This window comes from Alosa alosa, chromosome 4 (genome assembly GCF_017589495.1).
Source record: "Alosa alosa isolate M-15738 ecotype Scorff River chromosome 4, AALO_Geno_1.1, whole genome shotgun sequence".
Taxonomy (NCBI): Eukaryota; Metazoa; Chordata; class Actinopteri; order Clupeiformes; family Clupeidae; genus Alosa; species Alosa alosa.
The window spans coordinates 15,363,531-15,378,967 of NC_063192.1; the positions used below are offsets into that span (position 1 = coordinate 15,363,531).

At 42.6% G+C, this 15,437-nt stretch overlaps 1 protein-coding gene across 1 annotated transcript in view; it reads right to left on the reverse strand.

Moving 5' to 3' along the window:
- grm6a (glutamate receptor, metabotropic 6a) overlaps positions 1 to 14,821 on the reverse strand; it is a 38,356-nt gene extending 23,535 nt beyond the window's left edge. The window contains exons 1-2 of the mRNA XM_048242050.1: positions 14,376 to 14,821; positions 8,902 to 9,529 (exon numbers count right to left, since the gene is read on the reverse strand). Coding sequence (XP_048098007.1) covers positions 8,902 to 9,477 — 576 coding nt within the window. The 5' untranslated portion in view covers positions 9,478 to 9,529; positions 14,376 to 14,821. The remainder of the gene's footprint in view (positions 1 to 8,901; positions 9,530 to 14,375) is intronic.
- Positions 14,822 to 15,437: the final 616 nt, after the last annotated feature.

Sequence of the window (15,437 nt, forward strand, 5' to 3'; positions counted from 1 at the left end):
ATAGGTTGGCCATACGTTCGAATTTAGGCCGGACATATTGATGTTAAAAGCCCTGTCCGGCGCAGCCTCAAGCCGGACGCTCATTTGTTCTCCTTTTTTGAGTTGCGCTTGGCATCTAAAATCGTTGCTCGGACGCCGCATCGTTTCACAAACTATGGACGCGAAGACTGCTGGTCAAATTATGTGCAGTGCTTCGCAATCAGGAGGAAATACTGTATATGTTAAGTTGACCTGTTTGCATCTTTCCAGCGTGTGTTGCTGGCCTAGCCTAGGGAAGAAAATGTTATAATAGCCTACCTGTAATATCTGCCAGCAGCTTGCTTGCCAACGTTTCCCAGTAGTATAGGCCTACTTCGCAAAAGTTGTGAACTATAACCGCATATTTTTTGAATGTCGGCGACTGGCTACAAAAAAAAAACGTGCGTTCATAATACGTGCGTGCTTGAGATGAAACCAGCAGTTTTCAGCAGGATCATGCGAGGAGGACCTGTCTCTTAATTAATTTAAAACAAGTCAATGTTTTTTGCAATGTTTCAGTCAAGCTTTGGTTGGTTTAGATTTAACTGGTATGCAAAAGGTAAAGTAGTGGATTAACTTTAATTTGCTGTGCTGCATATTGGACAATAGATGCACATAGTAAATTATATAAAGTAGGTTTATTAAAATATGTAAATAGCTTATAGTTTGTTAACTACCACAGTCACGAGTTGGGTCGCGATAGTCTGTCATTTTTAAAAAGTGGGTCCCCAGAAAAAAAGTTTGAGAAACACTGGCTTAGTCTAACTTTGAAAAAATATTAAAGGGAATCCAGTCCAGTGCACATGTCTTTGGCAAGTAGCCTAGGCTACTACAGACACAGGTGAAGAACAGTCAGCCTCAGCAGTAAGCAAAACCAAACATGTACAGCCAGCTTCAAAAGCAAGCAGCCCAGACCCTAAACTTGGGCATTTATAGCTTTGAAGGTAATTCACACACAATTATTTTTCTTTCGCCAAAATATATTTGGTAACTTCTGTAGACATCCAAAATGGGGTGGGGGTTAAAGTCTTAAGTTTCATTTAGATGTCTTGAAAAGGTCTTAAAAGTCTTTAAATTTGCACTTGGAAAATGTGCAGATACCCTGAGAAAGACCGTTGGTTAGCTAGCTCATTTAAAATATCCTAAACTTTTTTTGACTCTGCCTCTTAAAAAAATCGGAATCGAGAATCGTTAGGAATCGAAATAAGAAATCGGAATTGGAATCGGAATCATTCAAATTCAAACGATACCCAACCCTACTTAAGGCTTACTACATACTGCAGTGTGGTTATCTAAAGCAGGTTGGGGCCAGCCGGGACGCAGAGAGTGGAAGCGAGAGAGGAGACCAAAGGTAGATGTGGGGGTGTGAGAGAAGGGAAAGAGTGGAGGGGCCCAGAGACCATTTGACAGATTATCTGTGAGGATTAGAGAGGTTTTAGTTAAATTAAGTTAAGCACAGAGGCAAGAGAGACAGAGATCAAGAGACAGGAGCAGCATTTCTCACATTTAAGTCAAACTTATGCGAATCTCTAACCACTCAGTCACATTCCCGAGATCTCAGCTTCCTCCTAAAGCTGAAAGCGTGGAATCCCAAAACAGTCAGGAACACTAAATCAATGTTACACGGGGGTTCATTTACTGTTACTATTATGGGATGGAAATGACCATTCGTGCAGGACATGCTCCGTGACCATGGGTGCGCTAGTGTTTGGGATTAATTAGTTTCTGCATGCCGTCGCCTCAGGCCTCAACCTGACACATGGGAATAATACCTTGCCCTATTTCCAGAGAACTGGCTGAGAAAGACTCAATATCAGAATGTGTCACTTTCATTCAGCGGGGGGACTTTGATCCAAATCCAATCTTTTAATCACCATAATGGCCCCTGTCTACATCAACCTAGACAATGTGTGCCCATTGAAATAGGCATTACTGTCTGCATGTCCGTGCCCATACACCTGCCTACGTCTATCCATAGGCCAATTGGTTTGTTGATCTGTCTGTCTATTTGTTTCGCTGCCACTGGTCCTGTTTTTCGGAGTAACTCTCTCTACCCAGCTGTCTCTATGTTTGCCTTTTGCACCCTCCGTGTTGTACTGTACCTCTGTTTCTTCATGCATGCTTGATTGTCGGTTGTCGTTTTGCCCACACATGTTTCTGTGGACCTTTGTTTCTTTATTGATATATCTGTCCGTGTGTCTCTGTGCCTTGTGGTGCTAGATATGTTACACAGCTTGTCTGTGAGCCATCTGTTTGCCCTGCTGTGGGGGGATGAGAGCATGTTCACATGTTTCCTTCAATGTCTTGTCTTGCCATTAATTTTTAATGTGGTATATTTATTATTTCTTTGTGTTTGTTTTTGTTATCTCTCTTTTCTTATTCAGCCATAAATAGTATTAGGCATTCGCTGTGAGATTGCAGTAGAGGTGACAGAAAGTTCAGTTGAAGTTTGGGCATCTCTCAATCTTTGGTGTGCTGTGTGCTCCACCCCAGATTCAGTGCACGTAGAAAAGAACCTAGTCGCTTTACCCTGAAGCTACAATTATGGTAATTAATGAGTTTCAGGAACTATTTACAACCTCCCATACTGCTTCTGGTGGTCCCCTGGCTGTCATGAAGGTGGAATTTACATGGAAAAGTCATACAAGACTGATTTAGCCTTTTTCCCTCAGCTCTACTGGACATATTATGACTAACAAAACATATTAGCCTTGAGCCTTGATTTCACCATTTTACATTCACCAAATGTTTTGATAAAGTAGGCCTACATTTCTGATTTGTTATCCACTGTCAAACCTCCTTTTCTAACACAGCTTACCCTCAGATATTTCAGGGAGTTTACTGTGTACAAGCACTTGTGTTTCAACAACACACTTGCAAATCATTTCAATGCTCCAGCACATAATGGCTTTGGAAAGTGTCAAGGAAGAACAGGGTTTGGGTGAATCTCACCCAAGGCAGAGCTTAACCTACTCTTTTCTTGTCAAACTGACTTCACGAGGCAGACAGGGAAAGGTTTCGTTACAGCCTGCTTACTATTTTAGCTTGGCATCTGAGAAAGCCTGTCTCCCCTCACAGACGGTTTGATGCAGATTTAGAAGATTTGGGGTACTTTTTACCACTGCATTTTTAATGGTGAGAGCTTTGGAATACTTCATGTACCGGAACAGATATAAATAAATATCTTTCCAATTAATATTCTTTCCCATACAACAAGAACATGCATGCATTTTTAAAGATGCCCATTACATTTTAACGGTCAGGCCAAACAAATTCACGTCGCTTCGCATGCAGATCAAAGAGTCTGTGTTTAAGTTAAATCAGTCACCTTTCATTCTCACTTTTCAAGTCACCTGGTCAACTGACAACTGTTGTTGGTGCTTCACCAGATCTGGATTCACACCACATCAGTGCCTGATTCTGTCCACACACAGTCTTTCAGTTATCTGTGGCATCATGCTCCAATTAAACAACATGGAAACATGCAGGCCTAGCCCATGTCAAGTCATTGGACTGTGTTGTAGTTCATATTTCAAAATAATAGGCAGTAACAACATAAATTGACCTATTTATCTCTTATTAATGGGCATTAGGCTTTGGGGTAATCTAAATTTACTAATGATCCATCGTGCCTCACAATTAGTAAGAGGACCTGAACCCTTGCACTTTATCAAACATTTGTCACACGCAGTTAGAGAAGCCAATCTTTAAACAGCGAGTCTTTTTCCCCACTCGTCCCTCTCATCACACTAAATATAGCCTGCAGTCTGAGATGCTGCCATCGGCTTATTGTTCCCCAAGGCTTGCCTAATTCTCTTGCTAACAGCTGGCTGATGTGTTATCTGCCTCCCTGGCTCGTGCTAAATGGCTTATTGTGGGGGAAAGTGTTATTAAGCTGCGCGGTGTATGACAACCAGTCAGCTTGCATGGGATCCTTTTCTGTTAATGCATCTTTATACGTCTCAGCCCCCGAGTTTCCGAAGTTTTGTTTCCACTTTGTTTGGGTATTGTAAGCCATTACTGGCGTTCAATAATTTAGTGCCGAGGGCGTTTTAGAGAGTAATAATTCAACTTGGCTGCCTCCCCCCATCGTGACAAAAGCCTGACAGCAATGCATCTCTGTGACTGAGAAAGATGCTCCATTCTCATGCCCAGCAGGTAAGTTTGGATGCTGAACAGCATCCACTGTGCGAAACGACAGCAGGCAAATGACCAAACGCAAGACCACACATTTTCTCTTTTCAGTGCTTGTTGTAGTCATTAGGAATCATACTGTTTTTTCAGAGGACAATTTTCTATTATGTTTTAAATAAGCACTGTGCTTTATTCATCTCACCAGAAAATACAACCTGAAATATAAAACATATTTAAACATGAATAACTAAGGAGTAAGGATGTTTTTTTCTGTGTAAGAATTAGAAGATACAAGACCCTGGTTTTGCCATTGACCCAACCAGAGGTCTGTGTTTGAAAAGCAGAATATTTACAGCACTTCCTTGACGGCAATGTCTGCTTATTAAAAAAACATGCAGTTTGTTCCAAGCACAGTCCATCTTCAGTCCTCTATAAACAACCGAAGTGCAGCCTTATGAAATTATACAACCAGCCAGCAAATATCAGTCCTCGTCGGCCACACTGAAACTTGATTTGACAGGTACTGCAATATTGTTCCTTTTTTCCGCCTATGCATCACTCCCATGACGCCCCTGTAATCTAAATGAGGGGCCAATAGCAAGAAGAGGGTGCATGACTGCATGTGGAGTAAGATAGATTTACTCACTGTTATTGCACACACCGACAGGGCATTTAGGGTCTCCGCTCTACTCGTTTGTAGTAGTTGTGTCTTTACCAACTTTTGAGGAAATAAGACAAACTGACAGCGTTCAGCGACTCTGCGCCTCCTCTTTTGTCAGAGATACTGAAGAATTATTGGCTCAGAATATGCAAAGCCAGAGTTATTTAGGAGATTTGCCTCAGGCGCCAACCTCCCTGTTCAAATTTGAGCTTCATCCCCCCCAAATATTTTGAAGATAATTCCAGGTGTGCTGCTCAGAAAGTATCGAGACGTATCAGAGAATATCCCAGAAAAGTTTGACGCTTGAGCACAGCTCAGAACACTACTGGTCTCATAACTGTATAGAACACAACTTATACGTTTCATGTATGTATTAAAGAAGAGTCACTATGTTGAGCAAAGCTCACCCTCAACTTTCTGTGACTCACTGCCACCTTACACTATAAAACCACCACACATTTTTCAACAAAGTGTGACTGTGAATGAAAGTAATGTAAGATATGTCCATTGTTATACACAATGTTTAGCAAACAGAATTTGAAAAGGTACTTTATGGGCATATGAGATCAGTATGACGCTCGTCCTAGCTTTTCCCTCAAAAGACAAAAGTTTTCCATAGTGTTTTTTTATGTGAAGATACATTCATCAAAAGGGTCCTTTAGGATTTGTTTGAGACAATTGCTGTTATACAGGGACTCATAAGGACTCCAACTGCAAACTACAAAGGTCCTGTACTCAAAGAAAATCTTGTTACGGTGGTTCTATTGGGAGAAACACCAAAGAGTGTAGTCATGGAGGAGGCAGGGAGGGAATTCATGAAGTCAATGAACATCAGAGATGTGAGGTGCAAAGGTATTTGTTCCAGATATGTGACAGCATAACATATTTTTTTCCACACAAAGCTTACATTGAAGTTAATGACACACACACCTGAACTATCACCAGGCATAAGCTAGAGACCCATAAAGCAAACCCTTGAATGTCCACCAATGGCTCATTTCGATATGCACATGTCCAGTCATTCATTAATTAATTCTTGTCTCAGGGTCTCTGTTGTACTCTGTCTCTCAGCCTAAGTTGCTTTTGAAAAACAAAACAGGAAATTGGGGTGGGAATACCATTAATAACAAACACAAAAAAATATATCTGACTAATGTATGAATACACACAGTGAGGTGATTTATCTCTCTTAAAACTGACCCTGGCCTTTTTGAAGGCAAAACAAAATTAATTAAATGAGGTGATCAGAAAACGTTCATTTTGGGTTTTTTGCCTCACTGAACAACTGCGAGGTCGGAATTGTATCTCTGAGTGCTTCAATGCTTTTTTATCACACAAATGCAAAAAGGGCCTGTGTTCTGTCCTGTTCTTCTTTTATCCATTGTCTGCTTCCCACTGTATTGGCTGAATTTAATTAGTGCCTTGTCTTCTGACAGCTGTCCTCGTACGAGACGTCCTTTTGTTTCAAATCTATTCTCATGTAGCACTACTTCAATGGACAAGTTCATCCTTTAAAATAAAGCCATCTGACACGTTTCCATGAATAAATCTCATCACTCTTTTCATTCGTTGCCATGATTTCCTTTCATCTATAAATGGAAAGGGTGCATCGACTGGCATTTCCAGACAATGTTTCCTTGTCTTCTTCAAAACGAAAATAATGCATTTCAGTTGTGTGTTTTTCTACTTGAGGAGGAGGTGCACTGGAAATGGCATCGTTTTTCCTAGAACGGCAATTTACCCACAGTCAGTCAGCCAGCCAGCTAGCACAGGTAGTCAGCCATTTTACTCCATAAAGATATATGGGCTTGGGCCATCTAAGAACAACATCTAAAGACTGAGGCTAACGGTCAAGCTAGTGAACTAAGAGGACTATGATGCTGATACATGCATACAGCAGCTCGTCTGAAGCATGTTAAGCTGCGTCTTCTTGTCCATCCCTTTATGGGGCAACTGAGAAAGCATGATAAATCCATCAGCCAGTCAGGTCTCATAAAATCAATTTTGCTTTTCCCCGGCAACAAAAGAGTGAAACACGAACAAGCATCCCTAACAATACTGTCCCCCTTTTTGCCATTTAATTTCTTATATAAGACCCATGTAGGATGGGATTTTGTTTTTGTGGAAGCCTGGGAAAAAAAAGGGAAATACTCAATAAGCTTTAGGGTGTAAATCTCCACATTAGTCATGGAGATTCCACATTTTTCCTCAGCTCTGGTGCAGTGTCCAATGTGTGCCAGGAGTCACTCCCCAGAAGAAGCAAAAAAAAGATTGAGACAGAGTGTGTCTCATATCTCCACTCACATTCTGATGGCTCATGTAGTCTGGGAGGGGGGTAGACTGAGCTGTACTGAATGAATGAGTGAGACAGAGAGGTTGCTTGAACAAGGTTTGACCTTAAAGATGCCTGATTAAATAAATACAGTCATCATTCTTTGTAGTAGACAGGGAGGAGGGGGAAACAACAAAAGAAATATGTATTTTTTTGATTTGCATTTCCAACCCTTCTGATCTCCACAAAGTTTTGCCATGCCTTGGATCACACCCTGCCCCTTGTGCCAACAAAACCCAAGGCCCTGGCATTGAGCTTGTTCTGTCCCACGGCCTCGTACGCTTGATGGGCTGCTTTATTCTCCATCCCAATTCAGCTTAATCCAATGACAGCATCGGGCAGCGTTCAAAAAGAACGTGTTGGATGGTTTGCATCACAAATTTGTTGATACTGTTTGGGGGCTCATACATATTTATTATGTTTTTTTTTTTATTATTTGAAATGTGATGTCGCTGTCAGTATGCGCAATCAGTATGCAGAGCGTGGGCTCTTGAGCCTTTATCACACCTGGTGAAGGGGGTTGTTGTTCACCCTAGCGGGTTCTGTAGTGGCAATATTTCACAGAACACCTACCATGGCCTCCAAAGCCATCTCAACGCACATGCGGGAAAAAAGCTGACCTTACTTTGTCACTATTGTGGTTGTAATCGCATGGTGGTTGTAATCGCATAGCGGTATGAAATATTTCACAGGCAAGACCATCAAGGGAGATGTCTCTCATCCAGTATCCTCATCCATTTCCTCCCTCGATATCTGCAGTCCCCCCCATCCCCTTAGTTACAAAAAAACCCCCAACAACAACAAAAAATAACAACACCAGAACCAATTCGATGGACCCTGGGGAGAATCAGAGCCATCAGGCCTAAAACGCGATTAGTTCCAGCTTCTAAATCCTCATTGTCAATTAACTGCAGCTTCAGACCCCTAGGAATTCTTACAGGCAGCCTGAATGGTCAGAGTGGCCAACTGTCCATTTCAAAGGGGAGGCTAAGAGGACGTGAGCAGCCACTGAGGAGGGTGGGGGAGGCTGAAACCGGAGGCATCGGTCAGTCTGACCCTGTGTGTCGAACATGAGGCACCATGACCCTCCTCTTCCAAAAAAGACACGTTTAATTAGTGAGGATTTCACATTATATTGGAGAGACTTTGGGACACATTTCAGTAGCCTCAGAGAGAATCTCATTTAGGATTCGCTGTGACTGCATAAAAAATTAGGTGGCTTGAAATATTTGCTCCTCCAAATGCCAGTCTCCTCGTTGACTCATTCTGAAGGCATAGCAGGTCCAAAATCTCTAAAAATATATCTGTCACTGTAGAGGCATTCTACTCAGTCACAATATTAGCATGCATAGGACCTCAAATCTATGCCCATCCTTGTCCACAATAACCAGTCAGACACTAACGCACCATAGAGTCAGGCAAAATGCAATTACTGCAAGACATACTCTGCTCAAACATTCCTCATAATTGCTGGGTGTTTGAGTAAACATCTAATGTCATTGAGATAGCAGGAATAATTTGTCATGGGGGATTATCTAATTCTGTTAAAACATTTGGGAGTATGCTCCGCTCTGCTCTGCTCTGCTCTGCTCTGCTCTAAATTCATTTTGAATTGGGATTGAACTGTGAATGTTTTGCTAGTTCACTAGCCCATGGTGTGGACAGGTGTGTGTGACAAATGTGAAATCTTGGCTGCTGATTTTAGTGCTAAGGGGAAGGAAAGCCCACATACAGTAGTATCTGTAGTGACCCTTACCTCAAAGAGGCGTAGCACGTTGGCCACCATGATAGAGACGGAGCTGGCCGAGGCCCCGATCACGCCCACCACGCGCTCCGGTTTGCGTATGATTGGCGGCTCACCGTTGGAGCAGCGTATGTCCGACGTGTCCTTCTGGATGAGCGCCTGAACGAAGGTGAGCGACTGCTCGAGCGCGTAGGTGTCGCGTGAGCACGTGTCCAGGATGCGCGCGCCCAGTGTGATGTTGGGCAGCAGCTCCGGGTCGCTGTTGATCTGGTCCAAGGCGTAGAGCATGGCCTCCATGCGGTGGATGCCCTTCTCCTTCTTGATCTCGCCGCACGACGCGCCCGCAGGCCCCTTGGAATGCACCGGGAAGAGGCCGCCCAGCGTGATGTCGCCCTCGATCTTGATGGAGCGCGGGTGCGTGGGCTGGTGCGCCCGCACCATGTCCCTGGGGCCCGCCAGAGCTACCCAGAGGAGCCACAGGATGGGCCGCCACCACCATGGCATCAGGCCGGAGCCTCTCAACCTGAACCCAGATGCCCAGACCGTGCCATAGCGGAGGAGTGGGGACGTAGGTGGACTCGGTGTCATACTGCTACTACGACTGAAGGGACCCAAATTGCTCACCCTCTGCCTGAAGCACCTGCAAGAGACAAAAGAGTGTAGGAGGCCTAATTACCATGCATTCATGTTTATAGTGAGACAACACTGTTTTCAGCAGACAGTTAGGTTTTAAAGCAATGCAGGGAGGATATATCTACAGTGTGCTCTCATGGTTTTGGTTCTAGTTCTATTGGGAACCACTGGCACTCTGCTCTATACTGATTCATTAAACAGGATCTAGTGCAGGATCTAGTGCATTAAACAGGATCCCTTGACTTGCACTTATATTTGAAATGCCCAAGGAAAGAAAAACATCATGGAACCAAAACTCTTGGTAGAAGCATTTTTACCATACTTCTGAGGGTTTCGTTTTTTAAGCCATCAGCCATGACAGTCTTCAGCCCCCCCCCCCCCCCAAAAAAAAAATGTGATGTGATGTACAGAATAATTTTTTTATTTAGCAAACCCATAGAGGCATAGAGAAGATGTGTACTGAAGTCTGTTATGAACTGATTAAAGGGAGCAGTACATTTTGACAGGTGATTTGATGTTACCTTGGAAGAAAATTAATGTATTTCTTTGCTAAATCGACATAGTATTTTTAATCTGACAAACATAACTTGGCTTGGCGGAGGACATTTGTATCACGGGAAAGGTAATTATATCTCCAGACTTAAAGGTATGCACAGCACAGCGTCTCTTCTCCTCAGATCCTTGTCGACGGAAAACACGGCAATGTCAGCGGTGGCTCTGACTTAATAGAGTGCATCGCGAAGCGCCGTGTGGCTCAGCCATAGTGACTAAGAGCACAGAGACAGATGTAATTTCCAGAGACAGAACTGAACAGAACAGAACAGCCCATCTGTGGACTTAATGTCTTGCGTTCTGCCCGGGGTCCGTGAGGGGAGAGGCCCGGCAAGGCCATTTGCAGAGGATATAGTCTGTTCCCACTACCCACAGCCCTACTTCCAACAGAGAGAAGTTTTTCTGTCTACGCTTCTGTGAATGTAAGATGTATGGTTTGGCACTGATTGCAGAGATAACCACTAGGGAGATGAGATTTCAAATAGTACAGAGGGGTTTTGTGTTGTGGATGTGTTGTGTTTTGGAGAGTGTGTTGTGAGGAGTTGGAGCCAGGCTTTGTTGAAAACAGGACACGCTCTCACTCCCTGGTTCTGTGTTAGCCATGGCAGCTCAAATCATTTATATATGAATCCCTTCCAAGCAAGATGCTGTTCGAGCCTCACTTTTTTTGTGTTTCTTTTTTTCACTTTTGTGAATAGATTCCCCCACTTCAGGCTGGATTTTTGTACAAAATGTCACAGATGTTCTCCCAAAAGGACACTGCAGTAGCTTTTTGTTGGTTAGCAAGTTTCAACTACTAAGGCCATTTTGCTGTGGTAGAGCTGTGGTTAAAGCCATGCAAGATACCTTGATGTCCCCCACTCCCTAGCTAACTCTGACTTCATACGATAATCTCCACCCATCTGTCTGTCATGTGTCATCCACATCAACACCTGTCACATCCATGGCAGGCAGCACATAAGTGTGCAGCTCATTACTACACACAAAAAAGCCTCAAAATGTGTCTCTCGTTTACTTTAAACAGGGATGAAAGGGGCTGGTTCTCTTCCAGCACCAAAGCCTTGATACTCAGAGGCTGGCTGCAGCCCGCAGCCTGTCTAAAATTAAAAGTCATATTCAATATGGTAGACTAATTCTTTTAGGAGAGAGACTTCGCAATCTCCCCACTTAATGTGATTTGGAAGGGGCTTCACAGTCATAGCAGTAGCGCATCCCTGGATGCTAAACAGAGCCGACATCCACTCCCCAACGCACACCCTGGTAAATATAATTTTTATGGTGATAAAACATCACTTAGGACCAGCAACATAATGGAGGGTTTTAATAATACATGGATAGCCTTTCCCTGTTGTTGTAATCATAGTCTGTAAGTGAATGCATGTGGGATATTGCCATGCTTACCAATGCTTCTAAGGGCAATCTTATTTGTTTATGGTCTCAGGATAAATCCAACTCAAATGAGATATGATCAAATATACAGTAGAACACTCATTATTACAATCCAGTGCATAGGTACACAAAGAAACCTGTATTTGATGGAAGAGAACACATACATATTTGTTCCAATCAACAAATCACTGGAAATTGGAAGGTCTAAGACAGACTCATTTCTATAATGAATGCATAGGCTTACTATTAATAGATTTAAATCCCATAGCACAATACAAGATCATCATGGTTCACTGGGAACATATGAATATGACATATTGTATCTCTGTATACGCCACTGCAGATAATATATGACATAATCTGGTGATGGCATCCATAGTAATGGGAAAAACAACTATGTGCCATTTTATGCACATTCTTCTGGTTAAATCTATTATACATATTGAAACCCACTCATATGCTGGTGCAGTGTGATTTGCACCTGGGATTTCCAATTCCTGTGAAATCCGATCAAAACATATGTGCATATATTGTAGTCTGCATGCATACTGTGCTTATGTGTGCATATGCCTAATGTGTGGTGCCTTAGATAAAATGCAGGTATCCAACCCTTTCAATAAGTTTTGAAAACACTAATATTGTCTCCAATATAAAACTGGTATCAGCAACAAGTGACAGTTGTAAAGGGAACAATCTGTAACAACTAGGCTAATCCAGTGGCACAACAAAGAGCACCAATGAATGGGCTTTCAGTTGTATTTGTAGTAGCTCATCATTACCCAGTCAGGTAAGGCCTTCAACCTGCCCCCTAAACCCAAATCCAAACGATTGTGCAATCACTAAGAGAACAAGACATAGTAGCCAACCTGATTATACATCAGGGTTACACTCGAATGCTTGGTCTGGCTTTTCATTTGTTTATGGATGTGTTAATCTTTTTTTCTACCTGGATAATCTCTGTTCACCAAAAAAACCACCTTTGTATGTCAGCAAATGTGCCTAAAGAATTTGTTTTTTCCCTAATGATTTCAGGATCCATGGGCCATCTGATGCTTCTAGCTGCAGATGATTCTCCAGGGAGTGCAAGCAGAGTCTAACGTCTAACATCCTACTCCTAACACTAATTAAGGGATACTTTTCTTTGTGTGACTGAAAACACATATGTCTTGTAACAATGTTTCCACATGAAGCAGATGATAGTGTCACAGCAGAAAATTAAGGTCAAACAGTGCCATAATCAGAAGGTGACAGAGTGTTATCTTTAACACCAGACAATACTTATGAACAGTGTGGTGCATTATTAATCAAATAAAGAGCATGTCATAATATAGTTATATGAAGCATTTTCCTGATCGGGTCAAAAACTGTTCATGTGTGTGAGGTAGTGACTCCATTGTGAAGCAGATCTCAAAATGATAATATTTCCATTCATGTGAGTGTGTTCAGATGTACTCATCTGTGCAGTATCACAATCAGATAACATCTGAGAGACCTATTTCCAGGAAAAGGGAACCCCCTTGCGACTGAAGCAATGATAGCTATAGACATCATCACTATAGTGGGTATTTTCTTGACCAGGAGAGCATCAATAAATCAATAACAAATATGTCATCTGCCTGGCTGTCTAGGATTCAATATGAGCTAGTAAGAGATATCATTACATCACACACTGTGACATTACTGATGGGCATCAAAGTCCAAAAAAAATGAAATGATGACAGAGATCACATCCACTAAATCAGGTCAATTACACTGATTAAATTAAACTGACCCAGGGCTTTTGTTCCCAAATGTGAACGGGCATGGACTCGGCATGGAAGTATTTTTAATTTAAGGTCAAAGTTCATCCTAGCGAGCTCCTTGTTGCCTGCCTGTGCAGTGACAGCATATTAGGAAATTGGAGAGCAGTGGGAGTTGCACAGGCACCAGAGGTTAACATGCCATTGACTCCTGGTCTAACAAGACCCACCGATCTCCCAATACAATTGACTCTCGGGTAACATCTCTCTCTCTCTCTCTCTCTCTCTCTCTCTCTCTCTCTCTCTCTCTCTCTCTCTCTCTCGCTCTCTCTCTCTCTCTCATTGTAGGGACCTATCCTTACTAATGCACATTACAGTTGAACTGACTCAGAATGCCTACTGCCAAGTTTTTACATTAGTAATACACTGTCTCTGCCTTTGCCCTGGTAGCTTATAGAAGGAGATTTGAGGAGATTTCTCCTCTGTGATGATTTCGTTGACATTCATTATGAAGCTCGACTAAAAGCCAGCATGAGAGCATGCTGTTCAGGCTTTGAGAGGTTGCGTGGGTGAACTGTTGAAGGGAAAGATATGGTGAAAAGATGTCTGCAAGGCTCTGGTTGAGAACTACAACGTCAGAGAAAAAAATTAATTGTGTTTATCTAAAAAAAAATAATCACTGACAAAACAGATCTATCTAGGCTATCTGCTTGATAACAAGCAACACAGAGTACATCCTTTTAAAAATTCTTTAACATATGATGCATCACCCCCCACTAAAAAAGCATTTAAGGGACTCAACTCTACACAGTGTACACTGTAACAAACTGCAAATGAACTGAGATAATAAAATATATTCAGAAATACTTGTGAAGCTAATTCAGATCTCTCCAGAGCCTGTGTTTGCTCCACAGGATGTTTAGCAAATCTTTAATAGCCTATTTTACCAGAGGGATGATGAAAACGGCAGGCTTGCTTGACACTCAGGCACTCAACTTCAACACACCATACGCAGTTGTACATGTGAGCAGACTACTGTGACTTCAACAATCAAACAGTGACGGCTCTGGGTAGAAAATGTGGTGCACGCGTGCGTGAGTTGATGGTCTGTGTCTCTGTCCGTGGTGCTGAAAAAAAGAACGAGATCGGTAATGATGTTGGTCATTTGCTTACCTGACATTTCCATCCTGACGTGAAACGCGCGTAGACCGAGGTGTTCAGAAGTGCCAATCAGAACTTCAGAGACTCACTTCGTACATATGTAAATACTCCATATAGAACTTTCTGCCCGTCTCTAACATGTGAAACATTGTCCAATGCCAGCTACGTCAAATTCCATTTCTATGGTTCCTCTCCGGAATGAAACACGTCCGGCATTATTTCTTCTCATGGACACTTTTCAGAATTCTGAATTCAATTTAGAAACGCAACATTTCTAGAAATTCTTCCTTTCGAGGCTTGCACATTTCCTCATAATTATGACGCTTCAAATTACTATCAAATCTCTTAAAAGCGTGGTTTCCCCCGCCTCTCCATCTCTCTCCCTCTTTCGTCCTCTCTCAGTCAGTCAGTCACTCTCTCTCTCCCTTGCTCTCTCTCTCCCTTTCTCTCTCTCTCCCTCTCTCTGTCTGTATGTGTGAGTCTCTCCCTCTCCCTCTTCATTTAAGGAGGATTAGTGTGTGTGTATATGTGTGTGTGTGTGTGTGCATGCATGTGCGAAAGAGAACGAAGAGAGATAGAGCGCATGCATGCGCACCACATCCATGAACAAATTTGTGAAACTGATTAAGAGGAACTGTTTTTCCAGCTCACTTCGAAATTCAGAAAATCGCTTCTATTCACCGTCGGCGCCGACTCGCGACTGTTTGCTGTGTCTCCTAGGAAATTGAATAGCTTGAGGCAAAGTAATATATATGTAGCAGCTCTGGTACAGGAGCGCTAACAGGTAATTTCTGTGGTTGCCATTCTGGCCCAGTTGATGACACTGATAATGAAGAGATGAGATTTACACAGTCTGCATTTTTTGTTTAGGCGCCTGTCATGCCCACTCCAAGGCGAGCAGACAGTGTATGACAGTGCATAGAACTGGTCAAATGTTCAGTGAAAGACCATCTCTTTAGGATGCAATCCATCTTTGTTTACCGCACCCGTAGTTTGAGACTGTGTGTCTCTCCGACAGACAATTGAGCTTGAAACTGGCAGGAGATTTCTGTCGAAATGCTGCGCTGGAGGATT